The 24,029-nt window shown below is 40.4% G+C and overlaps 1 protein-coding gene across 4 annotated transcripts in view; it reads right to left on the minus strand.

Annotated features, from left to right (window-relative positions):
- Nucleotides 1-1,080: 1,080 nt before the first annotated feature.
- Nucleotides 1,081-24,029, minus strand: part of capn10 (calpain 10) — a 45,651-nt gene continuing 22,702 nt past the window's right edge. For 3 of the 4 annotated variants that reach the window (XM_072572412.1, XM_072572410.1, XM_072572411.1), the window contains exons 7-13: nt 19,920-20,086; nt 17,772-18,067; nt 17,169-17,371; nt 13,791-14,043; nt 13,190-13,383; nt 12,000-12,045; nt 1,081-5,209 (exon numbers count right to left, since the gene is read on the minus strand). In XM_072572412.1, the coding sequence (XP_072428513.1) occupies nt 5,180-5,209; nt 12,000-12,045; nt 13,190-13,383; nt 13,791-14,043; nt 17,169-17,371; nt 17,772-18,067; nt 19,920-20,086 (1,189 nt within the window). In that variant the 3' untranslated portion in view covers nt 1,081-5,179. The remainder of the gene's footprint in view (nt 5,210-11,999; nt 12,046-13,189; nt 13,384-13,790; nt 14,044-17,168; nt 17,372-17,771; nt 18,068-19,919; nt 20,087-24,029) is intronic. The other variant, XR_011960883.1, reaches the window with a different exon arrangement.

Genomic DNA, 24,029 nt, shown 5'->3' on the forward strand with positions numbered 1-24,029 from the left:
GACTTCATGGGGTCCGGAGCCTATATTGACGATTCCTAGGACAACTCCTCAATGGATACCACTGTGTTGCTACCTCAGCTGGGTCTGTCCTCCTGGTGGGACAGGACGTTTTCAGGTCTAGTGATGTCTGGGGCATTGTTAGTAAGATATGATTTTAAGAGTATAACTGTCAGGCTGTTGCTTGATTAAATAGTAAAACAACTTTCTCAATTAGTAAGGAGGAATTTGCAGGGTTTATGGGTCTGTTGGTTGTCTTTTCTAGTGCCTAAGTCTAGTTTCATTTCTTTGGGACTTTGTAGCAATTGATCCAACTAAATGGCTGGCTAGGCCATTTCAGAGGGCTGTTGAGAGGCCAAGCGGTCTGTGAAGAACGGCAGATAGTCACCCTTCCCACAGATGTAGATGTCAGGGACATTTAACTTCTCCTTGATCTCTTACATCTCACAGGAAGAGCATACCACTCCATTAATTGCCCTCTAGAAACCACTGGATTGAAAGAAGACCTTCTTTTGCCACATCTTAATGCTATAAATTGTTCTTTGATACCAGGTCCTCAGCAATCCCCTTTTCAGTTGTGATGAGTGAGTCGATGTCTCGGAGAATCCTCCAGTCACCTGCCCTCATTCACAAATTTGATTGTCTCTCAAATGTAATTAGGTTTTTTCGTTGAGGAGGTGACAACAATGATTGAGGGTAGGGTAGTGAATGTTGTCCATATGGACTTCATAAAGCACTTATCAAGGCCTCTCAAAGGCTGGTCCAGAATCTTAAGTCACATGGGAATGGTGGTGAGATGCACACAATTTATTGCTCATAGAACGCAGAAGGTAGTTGTGGAGGGGTGTTTTTCTGACTGGAGGTCTGTAACAAGACGTGTTCTGCAAAGATCAGTGCTGGGACCTTTTGTTTCGTAACATATGTAAATGATTTGGACAAAAATATAGGTGGTATGATTAGTAAGATTGTACATATGATAATGAAGGTTGTCAAAAGATACAGTAGGTTATAATCACAGGAGGTAATAACCATTATTTAACTGATTCATTAAGCAAGGTGACAAAGATTTCTTAACACAATTAGCAGAATTCAACAGATCCCAAAAATTTGAGATTTTATTTTAACCCGATTTGCTGAGTTAGAACAAGTGATCAAAACTGTGCAAATCTATGTAAACCTTATATTCAAAAATAAAAATATCCTTTGTTTGAAAAACAGTTGGTCCCAAGATTTTCAGATAAAAGATACCCAACCTGTACTACATCTAGGGAACTCTATATTATGATATTTCTAAATCTTATAGAACCAATATTAGTGATTCAGGGAAGAACACACTATATGGCATTTTCACTTCTGTGCTCTCTGACCCACAATTTTCCTTACATTCACTTTAATAGATGAAAACTTGCAAGCTGAAATATGTTGAAGAATAAAATTTAAGCCAATGGTTAATAGTTGGGCATTGTAACCTGCTCAGACCAGCACCCCGAAGTTCACTTATTATTCACAAGAAATTTCTAATTGAAATTCCCAAATTTCTAGTTTTAACAGAAATCTTGCTGACAGGGTCACCATGCTATTGTATAACTCTACAATGATTTAAAAGTATACCACAGCACTAACTTAGGGAAGGCATTTAAAATCACAGAAACATAGAAAATAGGTTGAGTATGCCATTCAGCCCTTTGAGCCTGTACCAACATTCGATACACGATCAGCCATGATTATAATTTCAGTATCCCTTTCCCACTTGCTCTCCATACCCCTTGATCCCTTTACCTGCAATGACAACGTCCATATCCCTCTTGAATATATCTATTGAAATGGCCCCAAATGCTGCTTGTAGGAAAGAATTCCACAAGTTCACAACTGAGTTAGGAAATTCTTCCACAACTCAATCATCAATGGCTTACCCCTTATCTTAGACTGTGACTCCCCTAGTTTTGGAGGTCAGGAACAACATCAGGAATGTTCTTCCTGCATCTAGCCTGTCCAGGCACATCAGGATTTTATGTTTCTAAGACGCCCCCTGCCTTATTCTTCTAAATTCTAGTGAGTACAAAATAGAATTAGGGGCAGCATGGTGGCACAGTGGTTAGCACTGTTGCCTCTCAGCACCAGAGACCCAGGTTCAATTCCTGCCTCAGGCAACTCTGTGTGGAGTTTGCACATTCTCCCTGTGTTTGCATGGGTTTCTCCGGGTGCTCCGGTTTTTTCCCACAATCCAAAAATGTGCAGGTTAGGTGAATTGGTCATGCTAAATTGCCCGTAGTGTTAGGTGAAGGGATAAATGTAGGGGAATGGGTCTGGGTAGATTGTGCTTCAGTGGATTGGTGTGGACCTGTTGGGCCGAAGGGCCTGTTTCCACACTAAGTAATTGAATCTACAAGCTCAGTCCTGCCTTCTCAGAAATCAGTTTGGCCAGAGTAGGGAAACTCTGCAACAATACCAGTGAATGAAATGTGTATCTTTTCTTCAGTATTTACAAACAAGAGGGACCGTATTGTTGAAGAGGAGAGTGTGAAATGGACTGGTAAGCTAGAAGAGGCACTTGTTAGGAAGGAAGATGTTGGACATTTTGAACAGCTTGAGGATAGACAAGTCCCCCGGGCCTGACGGGATATATCCTAGGATTATGTGGGAAGCAAGAGAGGAAATTGCAGAACCGTTGGCAATGATCTTTTCGTCTTCACTGTCAACGGGGGTGGTACCAGGGGACTGGAGAATGGCAAATGTTGTGCCCCTGTTCAAAAAAGGGAATAGGGATAACCCCGGGACTTACAGGCCAGTTATTCTTACTTTGGTGGTGGGCAAAGTAATGGAAAGGGTACTGAGGGATAGGATTTATGAGTATCTGGAAAGACACTGCTTGATTAGGGACAGCCAGCACGGATTTGTGATGGGTAGGTCTTGCCTTACAAGTCTTATTGAATTCTTCGAGGAGGTGACCAAGCATGTGGACGAGGGTAGAGCAGTGGATGTAGTGTACATGGATTTTAGTATATCACTTGATAAGGTTCCCCATGGTAGGCTTATGCGGAAAGTGAGGAGGCATGGGATAGAGGGAAATTTGGCCAGTTGGATAGAAAACTGGCTAACCGGTCGAAGTCAGAGAGTGGTAGTAGATGGTAAATATTCAGCCTGAAGCCCAGTTACAAGTGGAGTTCTGCAGGGATCAGTTCTGGGTCCTCTGCTGTTTGTAATTTTTATTAATACTTGCAAGAGGGAGTTGAAGGGTGGGTCAGTAAATTTGCAGATGATACGAAGATTGGTGGAGTTGTGGACAGTGAGGAGAGCTGTTGTCAGCTGCAAAGGGACTTAAATATGATACAGAGCTGGGCTGAGGAATGGCAGATGGAGTTCAACCCTGTCAAGTGTGAGGTTGTCCATTTTGGGAGGACAAATAAGAATGCGGAATGCAGGGTTAAAGGTAGGGCTCTTAGTAAGGTGGAGGAGCAAAGGGATCTTGGGGTCTATGTTCATAGATCTTTGAAAGTTGCCACTCAGGTGGATAGAGCTTGTAAGAAGGCCTTTGGTGTATTAGCGTTCATTAGCAGAGGGATTGAATTCAAGAGTCGTGAAGTGATGTTGCAGCTGTACAGGACCTTGGTTAGGCCACGTTTGGAGTACTGTGTGCAGTTCTGGTCGCCTCACTTTAGGAAAGATGTGGAAGCTTTGGGGAGGGTGCAGAGAAGATTTACTAGGATGTTGCCTGGAATGGAGAATAGGTCGTACGAGGATAAGTTGAGTGCTAGGCCTTTTCTTATTGGAACGGCGAAGGATGAGGGGTGACTTGATAGAGGTTTATAAGATGATCAGAAGAATAGATAGAGAAGATAGTCAGAAACTTTTTCCCTGGGTACAACAGAGTGTTACAAGGGGACATAAATTTAAGGTGAAGGGTGGAAGATAGAGGGGGGATGTCAGGGGTAGATTCTTTACCCAGAGAGTGGTGGGGGCATGGAATGCGCTGCCTGTGAGAGTGGCAGAGTCAGAATCATTGGTGACCTTCAAGTGGCAATTGGATAGGTACATGGATGGGTGCTTAAACTAGGACAAATGTTCGGCACAACAGGGTGGGCTGAAGGGCCTGTTCTATGTATAAGATGATAATACTGCAAATTGTTTTAATGGACAAATCGTTTAGGTAATGTTTGCAAGTACTAAATCTGAAACAATGTGCAGGAAGTCACATGTCCAATATTTTGTAGAACCCAAATATTCTTATCATGTGGTCAATATTAAAATAAAAGCATCACAGTGAGTGAACACTTTTTTATCCATAGGCTGTGATTGTTACTCACTAGGTCAGCATTTATTATCATCCCTAATTACCCATAGAGCAGTTAAGAGTCCACCATATTGTTGTTGGTCTGGAATCACACATAGGCCTGACCTGGTAAGGATTGTAGCATTTCCTTACTAAAGGACATTAGTGAATCAAATGTATTTTTGACAATCGTTTTGTTTTATACGAAATCAAATTTCACCATCTGCCATGGAGGAATATGAACCCATGTCATAAGAATATTAGACTGGGCTCTGGATTAGTAGTCTACGCTACTATCACTAATCACAACTCAGAATTTCCTCGAAGCAAAAAAAGTAACATACAGCAGCTTAAGCACAAAGAAACTGCATCCCTTTGGTTAATGTTCTGCGCTATTATTCTGACGTCAGACAAATTGGGAGAAAAACAATGACATCAGTGAACAGTAACCCAAGTTCCAGTTTTGTTTTAAAATTATGAAAAATGCAGCCATCAGGACATAAGTGGAACAGAGTCAGACCTTTACAATTCAGTGAACTGTGTAATATGGTGTATTGAAAGTACAAACTGAATTTAAATGTCATTCTCATTTGCCTTCAATAACATCAAAGCAGCAGGAGATTGATCGGCTCTTTGTCCATTACTGTGTGCAGAGATGCTGACTCTTTGAAGTAGCGTCCAGTTCTGAGGCAGCTTTTGTTCTTGCTCCTGTACATCAAGCACATCGCCAGTCAGCTTAAAGCAGAATTGCTTATTTACAATGACGAGCCCTGTCACATTTTATTAGTGCCACGAGGGTCAGGCTTTGTGATGTGCAAATTGTCGAGTGAATGTTTACAGATTGATTCTCTTCTGATTATATTTTCCAACTGTTTTCAAGCAGGCATTTGTGAAGAAGTTGGTGTTGGTTTCTTACCTTTGCATTACTGAGGTATAAGAGACCTTAATGAAAGGAGAGAGAAAGTTATTGCTACTAATAATTTGTAATCCTGTTCAGTAATATTACATGGTGCTATAGTATTAAAAATATAACTTGAGATACTAAACAGGTATGCAAGCAATAACATGATGGATTTTAATCTTTGGACACCTGCAAATGTAAAAGTAATTCAACTATAAAATACAGTGCCACTTCATTTCAAACCTGAATTTGTTAGTATCCAAGTGATTTTTAAAAAGTGCAAAAACATATCATGTTTAAAAATGTACATTAATGTGAACAAAACTAATATTTTTATAGAAGTACTGTTAGCTCTTCATTTTCCTTAATTCCTTCCCTTGATTTAAAAAGTTTTACCTGAAGAAATAAATATTCCTGCTGAACTCAGTTCATAAGTAAATATATTTCTCCCCTAGCTACACCTCTGCCACCCCACATGAATCATAGTTGTTGTGTTGAGAGATTAACAGCTTTACTTTGATCGTATCTCTTGTATGAGTCAGATTTATAACAAGTTTTCAACTATTTGAGTGTGATGGAATGGATTTTAATCAGGAACTAATTTGTGTAATTCTGACAGCAACTTCTGACATTCATACATGTACAGCTAAACATAGAAATTTGGAAGCTGTAGTCAATGATAGCCCACACCATCTGAGAATTTACCACTGCAATGTTTATAAACTCAATCAGCAGTAAATAAATTATTTGATGTGAATTTAAACGTTTCATGCATGATTCTCATGTTAAAGCCATTAATAAAGTTACACCTTGTTGAATGAGTTTGTCTGAGTTTTTAAATAGTGTACTAAATCGTAATTACAAATGGACAAACATTATTAAATTTTTTCCACAGCTTACTTTTGATATTTCAACTTCAGACTTAATTACATAGTCATAGAGATGTACAGCATGGAAACAGACCCTTCAATCCAACTCATTCCTGCCGACCAGAAAGCCTAAATAAATCTAATCCCATTTGGCACATATCCCTCCAAACCCTTCCTATTCATGCCTTTTAAATGTTGTAATTGTACCAGTCTCCATCACTTCCTCTGGCAGCTCATTCCATACATGTACCACCCTCTTTGCCCTGAAGGTCCCTTTTAGTCTTTCCCCTTTCATCTGTGCCCTCTGGTTTTGGACTCCCCCACTCCAGGGAAAAGACTTTGTCTATTTACCCCATCTGTGCCCCTCATAATTTATAAATCTCTATGAAGTAACCCCTCAGCTTCTGACAGTCCAGGGAAAACAGCTGCAGCTTATTCAGCCTCTCCCTATAGCTCAAATCTTCAAAATCCTGGCAACAGCCTTGTAAATCTTTTCTGAAACCTTTCAAGTTTCACAACATCTTCCTGTAAGAGGGAGACAAGAGTTGCATCCAATATTCCAAAAAAGTGGCCTAACCAATGTCCTGTACAGACGCAACATGACCTCAACTCCTACAATTCAATACACTGATCAATAAAGGCAAGCATACCAAACCCCTCTTTCACTATCCTGTCCACCTACGACTCCACTTTCAAGGAACTATGAACCTGCATTTCTAGGTCCCTTAATTCAGCACACCCCCCAAGACCTACCCTAATATGCCTTCCCAAAATGCAGTACTTCACACTTATCTAAACCCTGATTTTTATTTCACACTGAAATAATTAAACAGTGAAGAGCAACTAGGAATGGACGAGAAATACTAACCTCACTAGAAATACCCATTTCCCATGAAGGAAGAATTTTTTTATAAAACAGTACCATTGTTGGTGAGAATTCTTCAATGCGATTAAAATTATTGTGGAAGATGAACAGCTAGTATTCCACTTTTTAAAATTAATTGATCCAAAATTAAGTAGGTTTTTTTTCCACACCAAACATATGAGTCCACTACTGCATTTAAAACAAAGTTAAATGACTTGTGACAAACCCTTATGTCAAATGGCACACTCCGAACTGCCACATTGAGAATGGTCCTTACTGAACAGGTCATGTCAAATCAAGGCCCCTGTGCAGCCAGCCTCCATGGCTGGGCCTCTTATGCACTTGAGAAGACATACAAACAATGCCCAATCCTTCAAGCACCATGTCTAAGCATTAGACTGATAGAGTAGAAGCAGATGTACTTCAATCTCGGAGGTAAAGGACTTACCTTCATCCCTCTCCGTCCACGCCTCATTGAATTTAATACACGCTGTGATGTTGAACAATTCTTCCGTCGCCTCCGCCTCCGAGCTTACTTTCACAATCAGGACTCCCGCCCACCTCTAACACACTGCATCCACCTGGACAACCCACGCTGGCCTATTACCTGCCCTCGACCTCTTCATTTCCAACTGCCGCCAGGACATTAACCGCCTCAACCTATCTACCCCCACTCCAACCTCTCACCCTCAACGCGCAGCCCTCCAATCCCTCTGCTCTAATCCCAACCTCACCATCAAGCCAGCGGATAAAGGGGGCACAGTGGTAGTCTGGCGCACTGACCTCTACACCGCTGAAGCCAAAACACCAACTCGAGGACACCTCTTCCTACTGCCCCCTCGACCATGACCCCAACCCCCATCACCAGACCATGCAGAACCTCACCACCTCAGGAGATCTCCCACCCACAGCTTCCAACCTCATACTCCGGGAACTCCGCACTGCCCGGTTCTACCTCCTTCCCAAAATCCACAAGCCTGACCACCCTGGCCGACCCATTATCTCAGCATGCTCCTGCCCCACTGAACTCATCTCTACCTACCTCGACACTGTCCTATCCCCCCTAGTCCAGGAACTCCCCACATATGTTCGAAACACCACCCACGCCCTCCACCTCCTCCAAGACTTCCGTTTCCCCGGCCCCCAACGTCTCATCTTCACCATGGATATCCAATCCCTCTACAACTCCATCCGCTATGCCCAGGGCCTCCAAACCCTCCGTTTTTCCTCTCGAGACATCCCCAACAGTACCCTTCCACTGACACACTCATTCGTTTGGCCGAACTGATCCTCACCCTTAACAATTTCTCCTTCGAATCCACCCACTTCCTCCAGACCAAAGGGGTAGCCATGGGCACACATTTGGGGCCCAGCTATGCCTGTCTCTTTGTTGGCTATGTAGAACAGTTGATCTTCAGTAATTACACCGGCACCACTCCCCACCTCTTCCTCCCGCAAGGAGGTTGAGCAATTCATCAACTTTACCAACACATTCCACCCTGACCGTAAATTTACCTGGACCATCTCTGACACCTCTCTCCCCTTCCTGGACCCCTCCATCTCCATTAACGATGACCGACTTGACACTGATTTTTTTTACAAACTCACCGATTCCCACAGCTACCTGCATTACACCTCTTCCCACCCTACCTCTTGCAAAAATGCTATTCCATATTCCATATTCCTCCACCTCTGCCATCTCTGCTCCCAGGAGGACCAGTTCCACCACAAAACACACCAGATGGCCTCTTTTAGAGACCGCGTGGTTAAGGATGCCCTCCAACGCAACTCGTCCACATCCCGCACCTCCGCCCTCAGACCCCACCCCTCCAACCGTAACAAGGACAGAACGCTCCTCGTGCTCACCTTCCACCCTACCAACCTTTGTATAAACCAAATCATCCACCAACATTTCCGCCACCTCCAAAAAGACCCCACCACCAGGGATATGTTTCCCTCCCCACCCCTTTCTGCCTTCTGCAAAGACCGTTCCCTCCGTGACTACCTGGTCAGGTCCATGCCCCCCTATAACACACCCTCCCATCCTGGCACCTTCCCCTGCCACCGCAGGAACTGTAAAACCTGTGCCCTCACCTCTATCCAAGGCCCTAAAGGAGCCTTCCACATCCTTCAAAGTTTTACTTGCACATCCACTAATATCATTTATTGTATCCGTTGCTCCCGATGCGGTCACCTCTACATTGGGGAGACTTGGCGCCTCCTAGTAGAGCGCTTTAGGGAACATCTGCGGACACCCGCACCAATCAACCACACCGCCCTGTGGCCCAACATTTCAACTTCCCTCTCCCACTCTGCCGAGGACATGGAGGTCCTGGGCCTCCTTCACCGCCGCTCCCTCACCACCAGACGCCTGGAGGAAGAACGCCTCATCTTCCGCCTTGGAACACTTCAATCCCAGGGCATTAATGTGGACTTCAACAGTTTCCTCATTTCCCCTTCCCCCCACCTCACCCTAGTTCCAAACTTCCAGCTCAGCACTGTCCCCATGACTTGTCTGGACTTATCCTACCTGCCTATCTCCTTTTCCACCTATCCACTCCATCCCCACCCCCACCCCCCCCCTAGCTTATCTCTCCACGCTTCAGGCTCTCTGCCTTTATTCCTGGATGAAGGGCTTTTGCCCAAAACGTTGATTTCGCTGCTCCTTGGATGCTGCCTGAACTGCTGTGCTCTTCCAGCACCACTAAATCCAGTACCTCAATCTCAAGCAACTGTCCAAGAACAACAGCACTTTCAGAGAAACTCACTCTGTATGCAAGTTTAATATTTTGTTGACTGCCCCCTCTCCATAGGTACCGTCTGCCTCTCCATTATCAATTTGTTCTTCAGAAACAAAACAAACCCTGAATCCTTTTAATTCCTGTAATATCTTCGGCCTCCTCTCCAGTCCTTCAACATTTGACACCTTCCCCCAATTCAGGAGATTGGTAAATTATTGCTCCTTGTCCATCTCAACCCTCTTTGAAACTTTTGATATTGTTGACCACACCATTGTGTCCTAATACCATCATTCCACTAACCAGAAGGGTGGAACTACACTCTCTTGGTTCTATTCCTATCCATTGACACAGCCAAAGAATCGCATGAATCAGCTTTTGCACCGTTACCACTGGAATGCTCCATGAATCTATCTTGGTACCCTTGTATTTCTCACCACTCACATCTATACTGATGACAGCCAGTTCTACCTCATTAGCAACTGCCTCAACCCCTTCACCGCCTCTGCTTTTTTCCATCCAGTATTGGTTGTGATTAAATTCCCTTTAGTACTGGGAAAACCAAATTCATTATCTTCTACCCCTGTCACAAGTTCTGTTCGATAACCACTGTTTCCATTTCTGTCCCTGGCCGCCACCTGTGGCTGCGTCAGACTATTTGCAACCATAGTAACTTGTAAGATGCTAAGCTCAGCTTCTGGTCCTATAGACTCTCGTTGCAGTATTTTACTTCACCCCTACAATATCTCAAAACAACCTCCAAATCAATATCCAAATGAGACAGGTGGGGAGTATTTTGTTCAGATAACTGATATCATTTTTATGGTACCTTTTGAGATCTTGTTTGGATAAGTGACATTCGGATAACTGAGGTTGTTCCGTACTACTATTTTCAGTTCATCTGCTGTGGGAAAACTTCACCTCCTTTTCTAGATTCAACTGCCCATAAGCCACCTTTTACCCTGTTCAGTTCTAGGTTATCCAAAATTCTGCTGCTCCTACCCAGGTCCACTTCACACACTCACCTGTCCACTTCCCTGATGTCATGGGTCGCACTCCTCAAAATCATTCCCTTCATCAAATCATTGTTCACCAGTGCAAATATCTACTTATGTGGCTTGGTGTCAAATTCTGTTTGATAATTGCTCCCGTGAAATGTCTGAGATGTTTTACTCTTATAGGTGCAGTACAAATGCAAGTTACTATATGCTGGTTGTGAAACAGAAACTGGTCAAAACAATTTTAAACCATGCAGCTTAGATAGTAACTTCAAGTCTAATCTCATGAGAAAATTGCAACAAAAGCAAGAAGCGTATGCAACATATTCCATTTGAACAAAATGCAAACTGTGTTGTGAAGATTTTGACTAAATTAAAATTTTGAGCTACAGTGAGCCCTTCAGGTGGAAGTGTGTTATTACCAGCACAGGCAAACACATGGAATTTGGGAAAAGTGGCATCAAAATCAAAGCTAGCTCTTGGTTTTCATTTCAACTACCTATGTCAAAATATAGATGAGAATTTTGTTTTTCTAACCATTTTTCTTCAATTTTACATGTTGAAAATGAGTTTTGAACAATATTTGTGGTTTTAATTTGAGGTAAGTCACACTGGGGAAGAAAAAGTTATTAATTTAAAACTCAACAGAATTATGATCAACAGTTTATTAAAGTAATAAGACCTGACTGTGTAACATAAATGAATTGCACAAACCTAGCCTTTAATGAAGGATCTGCAATATTTGGAGTCTACACACTATGGAGTCTGGCTTTAGTTATTTCTCTATAGCATTTAATGATAACGTGGGTTCATGATACTGAAGGGTGGAAAGAGAGTGGAGCTGGAAAAAGCACAACAGGTCAAACAGCATCAGAGAAGAAGGGGAGTGGACATTTCAGGTCAGAGCCTTTCATCCTGATGAAAGATTCTGACCTGAAATATTGACTCCCCTCTTTGCTGCTGTGCTTTTTCTAGCTCAATTCTCTATCCACTCTGACTCTCCAACATCTGCAGTACCTTCATGCTACTGAATACTTTTAATTAACATGTGATTTCATTGAACAGGAACACTGTGAACCAGCATACATTGAAGTACGTGCTTTCTGTTAAGTTTAAATAAACAATCACTGGTCTGTGTTCTACTAATTTTCTTTTACCATCATTAAGCCTTAGTAAGTGCTTTGTTAGAGCACAATTTTACTTCCCAGATTGCCAATGCAGAAATTTATCAGTAGCAAAACTACTATTGGAAAGTTATGTCAGATATTGGCCTGGTCAAGTCAAAATGTAGTTCAGCAACCTTCACACTTTTACGCCTTCCCTAATATATATATTTGGCTTAAGAAAAGATTTATCATTACCTCATTGATTGTTTGTCCTAAGTTCTCCTGAGACTGGAATGGCTTCCTAAATAGAACAATAAACATTATTTAATGTGGAATCATCTGTTCTTTACTGTTCTTTCATATACTGATATGATTCAAATAAAGATTCAATAACATGCACTGATTTTATATTAACCCAACCAGCAAATCTTTCTCAGCCTTCCTTAGTCAATTAAATATGTATTTGTTCCACATTATGAATTATTTCCTTAATATCTTCCGCAAGGGGTAAGATTATCTTTTAGCAAACTGCAATCCTCTTTATTTAAGTTTATAAAACTAGTTTCAGACCCATGTTCCTCATTCTGAAACTGATGTGACATTCTATTATGTTATGAATACTGGAAGATCCTGTACTGTGACATTAGATCTTGTAATAATGAAATTGAATTTATTAAAGTAACCTGTTCCCTTGCTCATTCCAGTTCATTGGTCTAAAATTCTCCCACATATATGCGATATATTCATCCTCAAGGCAAACTTTGCCAATTTGATTTGTTCAAACTATATAATGATTAAAATTATGCACCATTATTGCAGAACCTTTCTATAACCATGTTATTTGTTGATTCACACTTTGTACGACTATTACCAATGGGGATTTGGGATGGGGATGGGGAGCAGTGGAGAATGTCTGTCTATAATTAACTCCAACCAGTGACTTCTTTACTTAGTATTTCTTATTGCCACCCAAAGTGATGCTGTATCTATATCTTCATCTTGCAAACAAATATTATTTTAACTAGTGCAATGAACTATCCCAACGGTTTTTCCTTACCTTCCTGAAATATTAAATATCCTCAAATAGATGGCACTATCTCTGATGTCTAGCAGAACCCAAAATTCAATGTTTGAATCTTGTTAACCCACTGACAATCAACAGCACTGATTATAATTAACAAATTGTCAACAATTAAAGAAAATACAAAGAAATGCAATTGCCAATCATAAATTTATGTAGTGTTGTTACATTTTAATGGTATTTTTGTAACATTTATTAAAATGTGTATTTCAATCTAAAACAAGGCTTTAAGGCACTTGGGTACACTTTGTCATCTCAGTCTGTACTTGTCAGAAACCAAAAACTGTTCAGTTAATGACACTGCAAATCAAATCAAAACAAAAAATTTGTATCTAATAAAGTTAATAAGTAGCTCTTTCCCCACCTGTCTATTTTGGTTTCTACAGTGACTGTAAATTGTGCCTCACTGTTGGGCAGGTATGTAGAAGGAATGATCTCATAATTTCCTGTTGGGAGAGTGCAAAGTTGAGTCATTTCTTGTATGTAACGATGAGGCACACAAGCCACCACAGGCTGTAGAAGTTGGGGGGATGCCTGATTCAAATTTTTACCATGCGCCTGTGTGAAACAAGTAAAATATCCATGAATAGTTAAGTTCAGGAATTCAGTAAGAACAGAGAGAGCAGAGATGAATTCTTTCCTAGCTATCAAGATACAATCACCGTGATAGGGATCAGTGATACATAATTCCATTGGAAATAAGTGATAATGCTGCAAGTTGCCGTTATGGGTTACCGGACCTTTGTACTTCCATTGTAAATTCTGGTCTTACCAGTTAGTTGGTTTTTAGTTTATGACTTTAGATTATTGCTCCTGTTAGAAAATTCACCAGTTAGCACTTAGAGTTGAACGATTTGGTACATTTCAAATTCAACATTTTCAATCCAGGTCAACCAAAAGTACTCCAATTCAGGACCAAGACTTTTATTCAGAGATTTTCAGCATCACTAAACACTTCAGATTACCTGATAAACATGGAATCCTATTGGAAGGAATTGTCCATCAACACTTTCCTGGCACAGAGTGATCCGAACATTGCCGATACCAGTTTCAGAGAGGATTGAGAATGGCAAATGTGGATTAGTACTGTATGTTGGAAAGTTCCTGCTTCCACCTGCACTTTTTCCACTGATCCATGAATCTGTAAACTGCATTATCTCCCATTCCCCTTCAGAATTTTCCTCCAACTGTGTAAATGGATGAGTTGCTTTCACTACACTGAGGGCATAAGAATATTTAATATTTGTAGAATCCATCATGAGCAATGTTTCATAATACTTGGCGCAAAACATTAAAGGAGGAAAGTGACTGGAGTAATTACAAATCCTATATTAATATTTTATTTAAAAAGATCTTATTTAAATAGTCACTCATACAAGCATTTAACCATTCTGTGCTGCAGCATAACAGTTTGTTGAAACTTGTGAAAGCTAAGGTCACACTTGTTTCTCATTAACTGTACTAAATGGAGCTATTAAAATGCTTGATAAATTTTGCACACTAATACCAATAAAACAGCATTAATCCCTAAAAATCTCTAGTGCTAAATTAGATTCCTCATCTTTGTGCATTTATGTTTCTGAAATTTACTCAAAGGCAATTTCTTGACCTCATTTATTTCACAACTTCAAGTCAGATTCTCTCTGTTCATGTTGTCCAAGCCAATTGTTCTGAAAGGGTTATGCTAGAGACTGCATTAAACTCCATCTAACCTGATGTCATGCAGCCTTGAGTGGGCATAAGGCAGAACAGCTTAGGATCTTAGAGTGAAGACCTACATTCTAGCACTCCCAAAAATATTAGTACCAATATCTATATTACTAATATAACTTGCACCTCTTAAACAAGATGTAGCTTATTGCTTGGTACTAACAGCTTCTTCTTGTAATGACTCGGTAGCAGTACACGACTCAAATCACGTGCTCGAACAGCTGCCAACTCAAGATAAATGCAACAGGTGAGTGGTCAGCATCATTCCTTAGTGCAACAAGGGAGCAACAGTAAGAATTCTAGTAGACCCAGGAGTAGTACACCCAACAGGCTATGGACTGTGGCAGTTAAGGCAGCTCACCATCACCTACTCAAGGGCAGCCTGGGATGGGCAATAAATGCTGATCCAGCGAGTGAAACCCCTATCCTTTTGAATGAATAAAAGTACTGGATGTTTGCAGATTTAAACATGTACATCTTTAAGAAACTACTCATAGTCGGTTAGCAGCTGAACTGTGAAACTTCTGGAGAAACAGTCTTTTACTTGAGACATGGGAGGAAGTGCAGAAGCAAGATTGAGTTGAAAGCTCATCACAGCTAGCAGTTACAGATTTCACTGGGAAGTGACAATCTGTAGCAGTCCTGATTAGAGTTTCAATGAAGAACAAAACGGGCATCAGAGATTCATATGTAAAGTTAAAAATTCCTGATGGGCAAGGCGACAACTTTAACTTAATGGTGCAGAATGGACTGAGAAAGCTAGAAGATAAAAAAAGGGAGTACTTTCAACTCTGTGAATGCTGCTGCTATAAATAGTACCCATCACAAGGCTTAGCTACAGTAAGCAAATCCAGGGCAACAGAAGTAATTTAAACTGAGGTCACAGCCCTGGAGACATTGCAAAGCCAGAATTGAGATCACAAAAAGGCAATTTAAAAGCTTAAGCAGAGAGTCTAATAAACAAAATCAGTAAGAGACTATTGGTGCCACTGAAGAGCAGAAGATCTGTAATTTAAGCTGTGGTTCAGACGGGAAGAATTCATCAAGGCAACCAGGTTTGATTTGAGCAAGTCATGGAAAAGGGTGGGCATTGTTAGTAAGGCTTTGATAGGTGGAAAATTGTCCAAAATGCCCCAAAAAAGGAAAATCTCTATTTGCTAGTGAAAAAGCAGGAAATGTCTATTTTGGTTGCAGAAGATTGGAATGCTCCCTTTTGACTGCAAAAACCCCTTAGTAAACAGTAAGTACTAAGACATGCCATTGCTACGTTACACAATTTAAAGCTTTAAAAAGGAAAATAAGCAAGCATTGCTACTCAATAAATTTAAAGTCCATCAGACAAAGAGAGTAAAGCAATAATCCTCAAGTAACATAACTGAGGATGAGAGCACAATTGGCTTCTTAGAGACAAATGTAGATAATTTTAAGTGTCAAACAGATGAGCTCCAATGGTGAGTAAGAACAGTTAATGTTCTTCCAGCTTTTTATTTAAGTGATCAATTCTTCCCAAGTAGTTGTTGGCTTTTGGACAGTAAAAGGTCAAAAAGGGAAAGGGATAAAGTGATGACTAAATAAAATCATTGTAAATCTCAAGTCTTTTGCTGCCTAATTCTACATATGAATTTCAGTGTGAGAAATATGGTTCACTAGTAAGGCAACTACTGATGGTGAACATTTAACCTAATTACAAGTTACATTTTTCAACATTGATTTCATTCACAATATCAAGAATAAAAGATTTGGATAAACAGATTAAATGTGATCCATATACAGTTCAAGGGGAACTAACACTGAGGTGGGATGAACAACATCCATTGATTCTGAACAGAATCAAAAAGAAATTGTCTGTCTCAGAAATCAAAGATACTTAAAAAAAAAACTTTGCTTCATGGACTATTTGCTCCCAATGTGCAAAACTCATGAAATTAAGGTCCCTTGGAGTGTCAAGGGGCAACTATCTGATTTAGCAGGGGAGATATCCACTGTGATAAAATTCAGGAGATTAAGGGTCCACCCAAAGAAGGTAATAACTGTCTAACTGTTTTAGTAGAAACCTATCCAGAGTAAATGACATGCAAGAGATAAAAGGTTCTCCATTATAAAGGAGACTTTACAGATCACACGGGGCCAATAACAGAATCAAAGTCAACAGTTCTCAAGCAAAAGACCAACCAATCTTCTAAGGCCCAAAAGAAATGCAATCTAGAAGAACTGTGAAACCTCCAGATTGCCTGAATATTTGAAGTTAGAAACTTTGTAGATGGAGTAGTGGTAAACATGCTTATACACACGAATACATAAAATGCTAACCATGGGAAAAAATGCTTGGTAGGTGAAGCAGTTGCAGAAGGTAATAATTCTCAGGACTCAGACTGCATCATGCTCCACTTAATCTGATGATGCCATGCAAACTCAGGTGAAGATAAGGTAAAACAGCTTAGGACCTTGTTAGGTAGACAGTCTTAGTAATAAGATAGATTTTACTCATGTAACTTGTACCAGATTACTATCATGCAATAAATGACATCTTATAAATGAGCCTCTTCTCATTAAGACTCCTCAGGTGGAAGTGAACTACTCAGGTTGCAGGGTGGTGGTGATGGGCACCTCAAAACAAGTACAACAGTTCTTACCTCAATGATATTTTAGATGTTGAAAAAGCACGTAGTAGAAAATGTCCATCTTCGTCTTTCATGAATGTACTGGGGATGACAAGATAGTAGCCAGGTGTTAGATCACAGTGCAGTTTCACTTCCCTGTCATATGTATGGCATTCTGTTGAAATGGTTGGTGTTTTGGCAACAGTTTTCTGCAAATTAAATCGTTTCTTCTCTACCTAAAATTTCATACAGGAAACAGAAGGTTGATTGGTTTAAAGACAAAATCTAAACGGAATTATCCATTTTTTTTAAAAAAAGAGGTAATAATCAAGGCCCAAAACAACATCATACTACATATCTAAAGGTCACCGCCTAATTGGATCAGATTTACTTTTTTCTAGTTTCTAATGGAAGATGCTTCTATTCATAAAACTAAATTCTACATGCAAGTATTTCCAATTTACAAGATTACAAGTTTAGGGTCTTCGATATTTTCTCAAGTACAGAGGTGTTTTTCACTCCAATTGCAAGTAAAATGATGCATAGAAACAAATCAATAGACTTGATGTTATTATACTTCAACACACACTAAGTATTTAATTCCTGCCTAAGCCATTTGATTTGAGCTAACTGTACCTTCCATACATGTAGTCCTATTGCTCGATAGCGTTTCTGTTGGCAGACATCAGTGGTGAGGTCTTCTTCAATATTTTGACAATGCATAGCAGCTTTCTCTGACCAACAAGCCTTGTCATTTCTGTTGCTGGAATCATGTTTTTTTTGTAATATGGTGAGAACTACTTCACCTGGATCCAGAATTCTCAACCAGAATTTAGGATTGGCACAGAAACTACTGTTGTTGCGGCAACCACCTGCAGATAGACCTTTGACCCATTGTCCTGAAAGTTGTAATGTATGACGCAAACTTTTACCTAAACAATAAATGCAAAAATTCTAAATACTAACATTATTACCTGCACATTACATAACAAATAAAGAGAAACCTTTCATAATTTTACCAGTCAGGTTCATCATGGCACAATACCCACAGTCTGTTCTGCTGTAACGCAGTGGTTCCGTTCTTGTGCAACCCCATTTTATAAGAAAATCGCGTAATAGCAGTACCATTTAAAGTAATGGAGTTAGAATCTTGTTATAACCAATACACGCTTTAAAGGTTCATGCTATAAAAACTGCTTCTCCCAATTTTTCAATCTTGTTATAGCAACTTCACATTAATGAAATCCATGTTATAGCAGAATGATCTGTAGTTTGTTCAGTAGCAGCCACAGCTGACCAGACATCACTACTGGCGATCTCAGTTGCTGAGTACAACAATGAACATTTAGAAAGTGCATGGTGGTATCTAAACAGATAATGCATGACTAACTATTTGGTGATGATTTAAAATTTCGTAACACTAACACAAACTTCTGGGAAAAAAAGTACTTAAGCAGAAAACAATATAAGTAAATAGAGAACTTGCATTTTATGTAAGGATTTAGTTTACATTATATATTAAATCAAAAATCACTTTCTTAAAAATGTGCAAAGCATTTTGCATTTAATGGTTTACTTCTGAAATGCCCTCACATATGCAGGCAAGCATAATAAAATCAAGCAGCAAATGGAAGAATGACTAAATAATATGTTTTGTTGTTGATACTGGACAAGTGAATGTCAGTCAACCATCCCAGTTTCTTAATGTCACTCTTTCCTCAAAGTCTACATGGCATTACTGGATTAAATGAAATAGCCAGGATGCTAGGACCTGTGGTGGCTACTGGCCAAATCTGGTGCAGTTCCAAAAGCTGGCAATAGGGATGGTAAAAGTTGCAGGTTACCACTCTGTGGCTGTGTGTGTGTGTGTGTGTGTGTGTGTGTGTGTGTGTGTATGGGGGAGGAAAGAGGAGGAAGAGTTGTTACTGTCACAGGGCAATAAGGACAATATTGTGCTGTAAGGACAATAACCAGAGCTTCTCCAATCAGTCCATGCAACTGAAGTACTTCAGCCTGGGTATCACTGTAGCAATTGCAGGGGATCCTCTGCACCTTCTCCAAGGTCTTAACATAATTTGCTAGTTTAGCTGTATTTTCTTTGATTACGTTGATATTCCATGGGAAATCTCATGTGGATGCCCACATATTTTCCTAGCATTCCCTCCAGTACAGTCATTTCTCCCTGGATGCAAAACATGAAACCAGGCTTTTTAAATGCATTTAAAGATTGTCCTGGTATGATTTAAAATATGACTTAAGACTATATATTTTCTAGTGCTTAATTCTGCCACCACTGCTCAGGAGGATAATGCCAAGTTTGCTGGTATTTCATTTTAAAATTAAGATAATTGGCTTTGTCCCCTCTCCTTCATTTGCTCAAAACATATTATATTCCTAATGTTTTCCTGTTCTGATGAAAGACCAGACCTGAAAAAGTAAATATATCCTGTCTCTGCACAGATGCTGTTAGACCTGCTGAGTACATTCAGAATTTTGTTTTATTTCAAAGTTCAGGATTCCAGTGTATTTTGCTTTAGTGTTCTGCAGTCTTCATTGTTTTTATCCACTGCAGCCTTTTGGTCCAACTCACTACAGAAATACCTCTGATCCCACTTAAAGTTTCACTTTAAAGTGGTTTCACCCTTTAAATGGAATACTATGCATGTCATTGTTCTGCAGTGTATAAGTTCTGACAGTAATCCAAGGTTAACATAAATCACAAAGCAAAATGCTGAAATATGCATTATCCACAAACTTGTCTAAGATTTAAGTATCTAAACCTACCTGTTAAAAGACTGAGGATGTGTCCCTCCATATTTATTGGATAGCCCACTGTTAACTCATCAAAATCCTGAAAAAACTCATGCTCCTCCACCCAGAACTCCCCATCCTCTGCTGCAGACTGCAGTGCTGTAGTGATAGCTGGATCCAATGTTTTCCAACCATCACCCCTGTAAAATAGATCGCTGTTCAAAAATTAGGAATCAATTCATTATTAATAACTAATCATTTCACGTGACATCGAGGACAAGTGTAGACTTCAGGTCCATGAATAATTTGAAATTTGGTGGGGAAAACAGGACAGCGAAGCTGATGCTGAGTTACAGATGATGAGGATAAAAGAGGAGAGGAGTGGAAAGAAGCTTAAAGGGTGAGAGAGAAGTTGGAAGAGGGAGTTATTAGCTATTGCATATTGAACCTGCTGCTTAGTTTAGGTGAGAGTTGGTCGGTCTGAAAGATGTGCACTGTTGGTGCAGGATAACACGTTACTCAATAAAGGTTGATTAGATTCCCTACAGTGTGGAAACAAGCCCTTCGGTCCAACAAGTCCACACTGACCCTCCGAAGAGCAACCCACCTAGACCCATTCTCCTACACCTAACACTATGGGCAATTTAGCATGGCCAATTTACCTAACCTGCACATCTTTGGACTGTGGGAGGAAACTGGAACACCTGGAAGAAACCCACGCAGACACGGGAAGAATATGCAAACTCCATACAGACAGTTGCCCGAGGAGGGAATTGAACCTGGGTCCCAGGCACTGTGAGGCAGCAGTGCTAACCACTGAGCCACCGTGCCAACAGTTTGTTTTATAAGTTCAAATGGAATGGGCTGAGTATGAATTATGGCGGAAGGGATGGTCCCTTCTGGTTATGGGCTTGTTCAATAAGGGGGGAGAGTAGCTCATGTTATCAAGTGGTAAGAAGAAGGAATTTTGTATGCATACTACCCAGATGAGGAAGATGGGTGGTCATACCACAGAATCAAATAAGTGTAAAGATGCAGGAGGAATAAGTTGTTTTTATCTCACAGCATATTTGCTTATTTTGCAAATCACTTCATATTTGTGCCTAAATGCCTTGATCCTTTTACAGATGGGAGCAGTAACTCCCCATCTATAATAAAACAAAGAACTACAGGTTCACGAAATCTGAAACAGAAATTGCTGGAGAGACAACTGGAGAGAAAACAGAATTATTGCTTCAAGTCGAGTGACCCTTCTTCAGAACTGGTGATAGCGAGGAAAAAGTGATATTTATGCTGATGATATTGGGAGGGATGGAGAAAAACAGGAGCGGGTGGGTAGATGGACACCACGTCTAGAGAGAGTGAGAGAGAAAGAAAGACAATTAGGCAGGTAAGGAGAAAAACTGATAATGGGGACAGTGAGTCAGAGTCATACAGCATGGAAACAGACCCTTCAGTCCAACTCTTCCATGCTGAACCAAGTTTCCCAAACAAATCTAGTCCAACTTGCCTGCGTTTGGCTAATATCCCTCTAAACCTTTCCTTTTCACGTATTTTAAATGTTGTAACTATACCTGCACGCACACTTCCTCTGGCAGTTCATTCCACATATGCACCACCCTCTGTGTGGAAAAAAATTGCCCCTCAGGCCCCTTTTAAAGCTTTCTCCTCTCACCTTGAAAATATGCCCCCTAGTTTTGAACTCCCCAATCAGAGGGAAAAGACCTTTGCTATTCACGTTATCTATGTCCCTCATGATTTCATAAACCTCTATTGGGTCATCTCTCAAGCTCCTATGGTCCAGTGAAAATCGCTCAATTCAGCATCTCCTTATAACTCAAACTCTCTAGTCCCAGCAACATCATGCAAAATCTTTTCAGAACTCTCTCCAATTTAATAATATCCTTCCTAGGGCAGGGCAACCAGAACTGTACACAGTACTCCAAAAGTGGCCTTACCAATCTGTACAACCTCAACATGTCCCAACTTCTATACTTAAAACTGATTTGATTTATTATTGCCACATAGATACAGTGAAAAGTTTTGTTGTGCATGCAATACAGGCAGCTCATATCAAAGTGCATTACAGTAATAGAACAGAGCGCAGCATACAATGTTACAGCACAGAGAAGATGCACAGAAAGCGAGATCAACATTACATTTAAAATTTGAAAGGTCCCTTCACAAGTCTAATAACAGCAGGGAAGAAGTTGTTCTTGAATCTATTCATACATGTGTGCAAACTTTTACATCTTCTGCCTGATAGAAGAGGGTGGGAGAGAGTATAACTGGGGTGGGAAGAGTCTTTGATTATGTTAGCTGATTTCCTGAGGCAGTGGGAAATATAGATGGAATTAATGGATGGGAAGCTGGTTTGGGAAGAGCAGTTGCCAAAAAACACTGTACTGCAATGGTCTGAGCAATGAAAGCAAGTGTGCTAGCACATTCTTTACCACCCTATCCACGTGCTATGCACCATTCAAAGAACTACATACCTGACCCCCTAGGTCTCTCTGTTCAACAACCATACCAACAGCCGTACCATTAATTGTGTAAGTCCTGGGGAAAATTGGTTGGCTGTGCAGAAAGCAGTCCCTGTCATAACAGACCCTGGAGTGTGTGGAGGGTGGATAAAGGATGTGGAAGGTGGAGTTTCAGGCCCCAAAATTATTGAACTTGATACGGAGTCCTGAAAGGTGCATGGTTCTCAAGTGGAAGTCAAGTCACTGGAGCAGTACAGTGAGGCCTGAAACAGAAATGTAGGTCAGGGAGCATGGTGATGTATTTAAGCGGCAGGCAACTGAAAGTTCAGAGTCATTTTTGCAGACAGAATGTAGGCATTCTGCAAAGTGGTCACCCAGTCTGTGTTTCATCTATGTAGAGCAGATCAGATTGAGTGAAGTGTAGGTAAATTGCTGCTTCACCTAAAAGATATGTCTGGGGCCTTGAATAGTGAGGAGGGAAGAGGTAAATGGGCAAGTGATACACGTTCTGTGATTGCACAGGAAGGCGCCATGGGGTGTAATGACTACCTATCTACTCTATCCATCGTTCTGATTTTGAAAAGTTCTCTCAGATCGCCTCTTAGCCTTCCTCCCTCCAAGCTATCCACATAACAGAAGTTTCTCATCCTTGGATTCATTCTTGTCAATTTATTTTGCATTTACTTCAATACATTCACGTCCTGCCTACAGTGTGGCAACTGTAAACAACATTCTAGCTGAGGTCTAATGAGTGTCTTGTACAAGTTCAACATAACCTTCTTGTTCTTGCACTCTATGCCCCTATTAATAAAGCAGAAGATACCATAAACTTTATTTACTATTTTCTCCACCTGTCCTTCCATCCTCAATGATCTGTATACATATCCACCCAGGTTCCTCTGCTCCTGCATCTCCTTTAGAATTGTGCCCCACCCGCCCAGCCATTTTATGTTTGTTCTCCTTATCTTTCCTACCAAAATGCATCACCTCATTATTTCTCTGCATTGAACTTCATCAATCACCTATCTGCCTACATCACTGACTTGTCTATGTTTCTGTGGATTTTCATACTGTTCTCCTTGCAGTTTACAATGCTTACGAGTTTTGTATCTCACAAAAACATCAAAATTGTCCCCTGCACCACCAAGCTCTAGATCACTAATAGTAATCTATAAAAGCATGGGTCTATATACCAACACCTGGAAAATTCCATACCAACCTTCTTCCAGCCCAAAAATATCCATTGACCATTACTGTTTCCTGTCACTGAGCCAATTCTGTATCCACGTTACTACTGTCCTTTTTATTCCATGACCTATGACATGTGAGAAAAGTTATTTGTATGACAGTGTATCAAATGCCTTTTGAAAATGCATGTAGATAAAACAACAATGTGACAGTCACTGACACTTTGTTACCTCTTTAAATATCTCCACTAACTTAGTTAAAATGATTACCCCTTTAGAAATTATGTTGACTCTTGCGAATCAACCCAGCTTATTTCATGTGACAACAAATTCAATCCTAATTAAATGTTTCTAGAAATTTCCCCACCACTAAAATTAAACCAATTGCTGGGCTTATCCTTGCAATGTTTTTCAAACGAAAGTACGATGTTTGTAATTCTCCAGTCTTATGGCACCTTTCCTGAATAGAGGGA

The sequence above is a fragment of the Chiloscyllium punctatum genome, chromosome 6, assembly GCF_047496795.1.
Source record: "Chiloscyllium punctatum isolate Juve2018m chromosome 6, sChiPun1.3, whole genome shotgun sequence".
Lineage (NCBI taxonomy): Eukaryota > Metazoa > Chordata > Chondrichthyes > Orectolobiformes > Hemiscylliidae > Chiloscyllium > Chiloscyllium punctatum.